The sequence below is a fragment of the Anneissia japonica genome, unplaced genomic scaffold (assembly GCF_011630105.1).
Source record: "Anneissia japonica isolate Jap-2015-1 unplaced genomic scaffold, ASM1163010v1 scaffold155191_len6765_cov103, whole genome shotgun sequence".
In the NCBI taxonomy this organism is placed as follows: Eukaryota; Metazoa; Echinodermata; class Crinoidea; order Comatulida; family Comatulidae; genus Anneissia; species Anneissia japonica.
This window is the reverse complement of record NW_022718925.1, coordinates 1-6733: the sequence shown is the minus strand read 5'-3', so window position 1 is coordinate 6733 and position 6733 is coordinate 1. Positions and strand designations below refer to the sequence as shown.

General features: G+C 34.6%; 2 protein-coding genes across 2 annotated transcripts; both read left to right on the top strand.

Moving 5' to 3' along the window:
- Positions 1 to 7: 7 nt before the first annotated feature.
- On the top strand, positions 8 to 3455 carry LOC117110651 (F-box/WD repeat-containing protein 8-like). Its single transcript, XM_033253411.1, has 5 exons — positions 8 to 90; positions 1452 to 1616; positions 2285 to 2373; positions 3083 to 3227; positions 3372 to 3455. Exons 1-5 carry the CDS (start codon positions 64 to 66, stop codon positions 3453 to 3455), a joined length of 510 nt encoding a protein of 169 aa, XP_033109302.1. The 5' UTR covers positions 8 to 63.
- On the top strand, positions 3341 to 6727 carry LOC117110652 (F-box/WD repeat-containing protein 8-like; the record flags this gene model as incomplete). The annotated part of the gene is made up of 4 exons (XM_033253412.1): positions 3341 to 3565; positions 4061 to 4410; positions 5503 to 5682; positions 6693 to 6727. Coding segments are annotated over exons 1-4 (595 nt in total), but the record flags the coding sequence as incomplete, so codon positions are not given.
- Positions 6728 to 6733: the final 6 nt, after the last annotated feature.

Genomic DNA, 6733 nt, shown 5'->3' with positions numbered 1-6733 from the left:
ATACCATTTTTTGACATAGAAATCCCACGGGAACTTGGAATAAAGATTTTCCAGTTTCTGAGTATGCAGGATCTTTGCAATTGTGCTCAGGTAAAGCTTTGCTGCACTTGAGGGTTTAGGCTCAGCTACCTGTTGTGTGTGTAAAGAGCCCAGTAAATCTAATGTTGTTTTATTGTTTGCACACAAGCAAATACTGTGGGCTGGTAGTTGAGGAGAATTCACTCGGATGTGGTAGAAAAAAAAAACACTATTAATCAATCATAAACAAATTCTTATTAGTACAATGTTTAAAATGAGATGATAAAAGTTCTGAGACACCAAAACCAAATGAAATCAACAACAGGACTGAATACACATACTCTATATATTTGAGTATTATACAAATATGACATGGTGAAGTCGTCAATTCTACTTCCAGAAGTGTTGGATAATTGGGACTACCCCACAATCATCCAAAAATGAGAGAAGTACAATTGTAACCGAAATAAAACTGTGTTGTATTTAGTTTTACTATACCTCAAATATTAAACAGCAAACCCATCTATCTACATTAGCAATTTGATCTGTGACAGTAAAATTGCGCTGCTTGCATTAGCCACGTAGGCAGGGATTCAGTAGTTACCCTATGTATGCGTAATTTGGCATGCGCAGGTTAAGTAGTAATAAAAACTACTGCACCCCTTACCTAATGGAATTGACTAGTAATGAAATGTAGTTATTACCTACAGTAATTAATATTTATGAGTAAATATAAATTTATATCCAGCTATAATCATAAAAATAGATGACGATCGCTTTCTATACTTTTTATTTTTACTTGTTCTGTAACCTTTTTGTTTTTTTCTGTCTGTGATCTGTTGTTATTTTTTCTGTTATCCATTGCATGTATTTTTTTTTCTGGCAAACCTTCTACAAGCTTTGTGGCTTTTTTGGTTTTGACTTTTTCAAATTTTTTCTCTTTTATAATTATTGTGAATCACCTGTTCATTTACTTTTTTGGAGAAAATAAATGTTATTTGAAATTAAATGAAATGAATTGTGAATGCTTATCATCAGGCCACTTTCAGGGTGGGAAGCACCAAGCCATCTGTCCAAAGGTGCCCTGGGGTGGTTCACTATACTGTGAAGCTAGACTTGCCACAAGTCCCTTATTGTTTTTTCTCATTCTGGACAGCACCACCAATGAGAAACCTAATTTAGAGATGAAAAAAAAATAATCAAGTATGGGACGCCAATTAAATTAGGTATGGCACGCACTAAGTGCAATTATAAGCGAGTAACCCAAAATTAGGGTTACTGTGAAGCTTTTATTTAGGCCCCAACATTTTTTCATCTCTTGACCCCATGACCCATAGTTATTGCGCCATATGAGTTCCAAAGTCACCTACAGTATACCCAGTTTCCCATTGCTGAACACATCACTGTTTACATTCTTTTTACCATTTCTCTAGGTCAGTTCAAGTTGGAGGAGTTTGGCTGATGATCAGTTGCTATGGTTTCCATTCTATAAAGCTCTGGGTTTTTCTACTGATGTTACTATTGATAGTGAAGCAAGTTGGAAACTGGCAGTCAGGGATGGATTAATGCAAAGGGATTTGTTAATCAACAATTGGAAGGTATAAATCAATATTTGAAGTAATATAAGTTATTTATTTTCAATTTGAAAATATTTTTCTTCTCTTATTAACAGATGCATATATGAGGCATGTCATGGCGATATGGTTAAGTTGTCGCACAGGCCAGCATTGAGTAAATAAATTATAAAAATGGGAGCTAAGAAAATTGCCAAAAAATCCAAATTTGTTTTTCACTATAGATCAACAGTTTAATGTCTTATTAATTATGTCCCAAAGTATTAGTTCAGGAAGTGGTCAACAAATCGTTTAATTAAAGTTATTTTGATAGTTAATTCTATTAAACAATGTATGCACAAATAGCTGTGGAAGGCAATTACTCAAAATCATGTTTATCCTGACTCTAAGAGTGCTATTTTTTCACTTTCCAATAACTTAGGCTTGAAATGTCCAATTTCAATGAATTACCTCTCATTTAAGATCACATAGGTATCTGAAAATACCAATAACTTGAATTTCATTTTTTGCTAAAACTTAGCCTTTTTGCCACAACATGCCTCATATTACTTACTGTTCCTGTACCACAGCACCATTCAATTCTTGAATATATATGTACAACTGACAGCTATGCAAACATGTTCTAGTTGAGAAATTGCAGTATAAAATTTTATACCAGTTTAAAATTGATATTTTCATCATTGAATTTCTAGGGTCGTATTGGTCGAGTGACAACGCTTGAACACATCACTGGTGGAGTTCTCTGTGCTGTCAGTTCATGCGATATTGCTATTATTGCTGGGTAAGATGTACTAAAATCTCAAGTATCTTTACCACTCTATCGGTACATTTATGTACAGTATACTGCAGAGGACTTTACATCTGCAGAGGACATTTACATCATGAGTTACATCATGTAGAAGACATGTATTTTGCAAAATGTGTGTGTGGGCCATCCATAATTTAAAATTATATGTGTCTATTATTTTATTTTCTTTATAGAGTATTAGATTATTATTATTATATCACATAAAGGAGAAGTTTATCAATTTTATATAATGTGAGAACTGATTTAGCATGCTCAGTTACACAATATCCCATTTTTGAAATTACAAATCACATGCGCATTCATTATGTAGACTCTCAACTTGAATTTTTACTGTACTGTATATGTTTTAGGTTGCTCAATTGGCATAATAAAATATTACATGTGCATGGTTTGCAATGAATTAGTATGCACCCAACTGCTCAAATTTAGACTCTATCTGAAATGTGTAGTTATTTGCGTGGCAAATTAGTGTAAAATGTCTAGTTTTAGAATTACATGCATTGAATTAGAATTGTTTTCATTTAATTCCTCAGTTTCCACTCTTGTTACTACAGTTAATTACATTTATTGTCAGCTCAATATTACAATCAATTATATCATCTTCATCTATATCCTCATAGCCATCATTTAGGTCACCAAATTATCTACAGTTTATGTATATCAACATTTATGTTTTTTCTAGATTTTCAAATGGTAGTGTAAAGCTGTGGAAAGTAAACAGGCAAGTCGAAGAAGAAACTATGCTTTGTAGTTGCTATGACAACACGGGACTCAAGAATGCTGACAGGCCAAGTGTCAATCATGTGGCTGTTAATTCAGTTATTTCGGTTCTTACCTTCGTAGCTGGCTATCTAGGACGTAGAAGGGCCAATCTCATCTACGAATGTAGTAAAAACTTGATATAATATTAATGATATGATATTAATTTTAAAATATTGAAATACATTGATATTCTTTTGTAATTGTTGAAGGTGATGTGGACATCTGGAGCACACAGCATGGAGGTGACCCCATTCACCATTACCACCAAGATGGCATCCAGTGTGTGTCCATAGCAACCGATGATGCCCAAGTTGCGAGTGCCTCTGGGAAAGAATTGAGAATAGAAGCAGCAGACAACTCAGGAAATTGGTTCATGCAAGACTGCATTACGCTGGATAAATACGTAAGTTTAATGAGATAGTGATATTGTATCCATTGAGATGCTTAAAAATAACAGGGGTTATGGAAATGCCCTTCAAATTTCTAAGTAAAATCCCACAGAGATTCTCTTGATATATAATAGGGTCTGTACTCTAATCTATGGTATCTTTGACACCCTCCACCTTCACGCCTCTTTAATCCCATGTGGCCTGTAAGATCACACTAGACCTTCCTAATCCTGTGGAAACTACTTCTAATCTGTGGCCTGAGAAATCCACATGGAGTCTTCCTTCAATATCTCTGTTAACCTGTGGAATAACCAATGAGGCTTGACTGTAGAATCCCCTAGTCTTCCCTTAACCTGTGGGCTATGGACTTTATCTGGAGGCTTCCTATAACACATGGCCTGTGGAATCGCTTAGAGACTTTCTGCAACCCATTCCCTGTAAATTATCCCAAAATTGATCTACATTTGTCTGTTTTCTAACTTCTAACAACTATAAACTTTTTTTTTCAGATTGATAATGTGAAAATATTTCAAGTTCCTAATAAGAAGCAAAAAGGCAGTTATGTTTCCGTGTCAACTGCAAGTGGTCTGTACATTTATAAGCCTGCTCCTGGGCCCAGGTATTTGAGCTTAGTTCATGCATTTGTAGGGTCAACACCAACTTGTATGGAGGTCATATCTGATCACATTGCTTGTGGCTTTGGTGCTGCAGGTTTTCAAGAAAGTTTCACAGTGAAATTATTTGACATTGAGACCAAAAATGTGAAGCATGTGTTCCGAGGTCATAGTTGGGATGTCACATGTCTCCATAGTGACGATGCCTTGCAGAGTATGCTTGTTACAGGTTGTAAAGATAAACGGTAAGATGTAGGGTAATTGTCATGACTTGTATGTGTTGTTCATTGAATTCTATAACCAATGTTTTGCTAACCTAAGGTCTATACATTATCACAATCATACATTAACAACTTTTCCCAATATTTTTGTCTTGTGATCCACATTTCCACTGATTTGAAGGGGAATTTATTTAAGTATGTACATATCCATTTGTTTGGGTGTATGTGCCCTAATAAGTGATCTTTGCTAAACATGGAAAAATCAGTTGTATAACCTATCAAAAAAGGTATTTTCCTCCTGAGCCTGGCTTTAAGATTCAGCTTCGTTTTCAAGCTTTAGCATCTCTTCATTCCAAACTTGACAAAGGTTCTTCCTTCTTCATACCATCTGTAGTTTCACCCAGTTATCCGATCATCCTCTTAACTGTTTTTCCCTCTGCTGTCAAATCTCATTTTCTCACTTCATTTCTTTCTTTCTCAATTAGTTTATCATACTACCTTAGACTTCACACTGCTTATTGTTTACATGAATCGTTGTCTGCATCTCAGGATATTCTACATCATAAATAACAGAAAAACGTCAAACATCGGTGGCTCTATCATTATTTTTTAGATTATTCCAGGAACGTTCACTTCTGATGCAACCAATATAGACTTACATAGACAAAAAAGAGGCAATGATTGTCAATGTTTTGAGCTTTATTTATCTTTCAACATATGATGGCAAAAATTTGCCTCTTGACACGAGACAAGTTGTCTGTTTTTTGTTGAATGCTATGTTTTTACTATCCCTATTGTTGTCATCTGGTGTTTTTAATATTGCTATTGTATTGGTATTATTACTACTACTGATATGGTATAGTTATCACTCTTACTGTCATAGTGACGGTTGATACATTACTATTTCAGTCTCAGGTGACGTTATCACTATTGCTCTCATGGCGATATCTGAGACAATATTATTTTCATTCTCAGGTGGCATTATTATTATTGATGTCATATTGATGTTATCAACATATTACGGTTATGTTTATTAAAAATATTTAAATATTTTATACTCAGCAAACACATTGTAAATTTTAATCCTTTTTAATTTCTCTATTATTGACCTTTTAGAGTTAGGTTGTTTGATTTTAGACTAAAGAGTAATCAACCTGTAGTGCAGCTATCTGGGCATGGGGGCGCTATTACTCAAGTACAGGTCGATGAGTGGAAAGTTTTGAGTGGCGGCATGGAAGGCATGGTTTGTCTGTGGGATCAAAGAATGCAGAGAAAACTTTGGGATTCATATGCCAGGTAGGAATAATAATAATAATAATAATAATGATAATAATAATAATAATAAACAAATGATAATGAAATAAAACCATAACAATACAAGTGTGTTAGAAAAAATGTGAGCTGTCATGACAAAATGAGTCTTGTGTTACAAAAAATGAAAAATGAGTTATTGATATAATAAGGTAGATGACTACATATGCTTCATTTTAGTCTTTCAATTAGGTTCCTAGGTTGAGCACAGCTGGTGTAAGATCATTTTCAATTTCAGAAAGATAAACAACTGAAAAATGTTGTGTTGGTTTTCTAATCAATTCTGATAAACAGCTTTACAATATGTGCCTCAAAAACACATTAGGTAACTTAACTCAGAACCTTTGCTACCATGATACAAACAATTAAACTTATCAGAAACATTGAAACCCTATTTTTGTCAAAATATCACTTCAGATATATTTTTCTACATATATCAAAATGACCTGGCATACCACTAGACTCATTTTGTCAAGATACCTCACAAATATGTAATGATCAGAGAATGAAACAGACCAAGTTGAGGTCAGTTGTGTTGCAAGGATTTGTCTGATGAGGAAGGAGGGGCGCAAAGCTTCCTGTAGCTTGCCATGAGTGTCATTATGCAGAACAACATATAATCAGGGGTAGTTTTAGGGATGTCCAAAAATGGGGAGTGGGGGATGGTGGCTGATCAAGTGACTACATTACACTAGGGGGCCCGAAAAATGTTTGTTTTATAGACACTAGACACCTGGAAATAATCTCTGAGACATTTTGGGAAATCAATAATTTCCTTATCTTTGTTTCTTTTTTTTCTATTTTTTTCGTTTCTCCCCCCCCCCCCCCCCCCAAAAAAAAAAAAAAAAACCAGCCCCGGACAAGAATAACATGAGTAAGGAGATATCATTAAACCAGATCTCCCTTTTTTTTATTAAATGCGGTGCTTCTGTTTGTTGTACCCACTTTCTCATAATTTTGTTTTAAACTCTTTTAAACGTTTCATTGCTTTTCAGACATCCTGTAAGATACCTTTGTTTCAAAGGTGGTGGCTTAG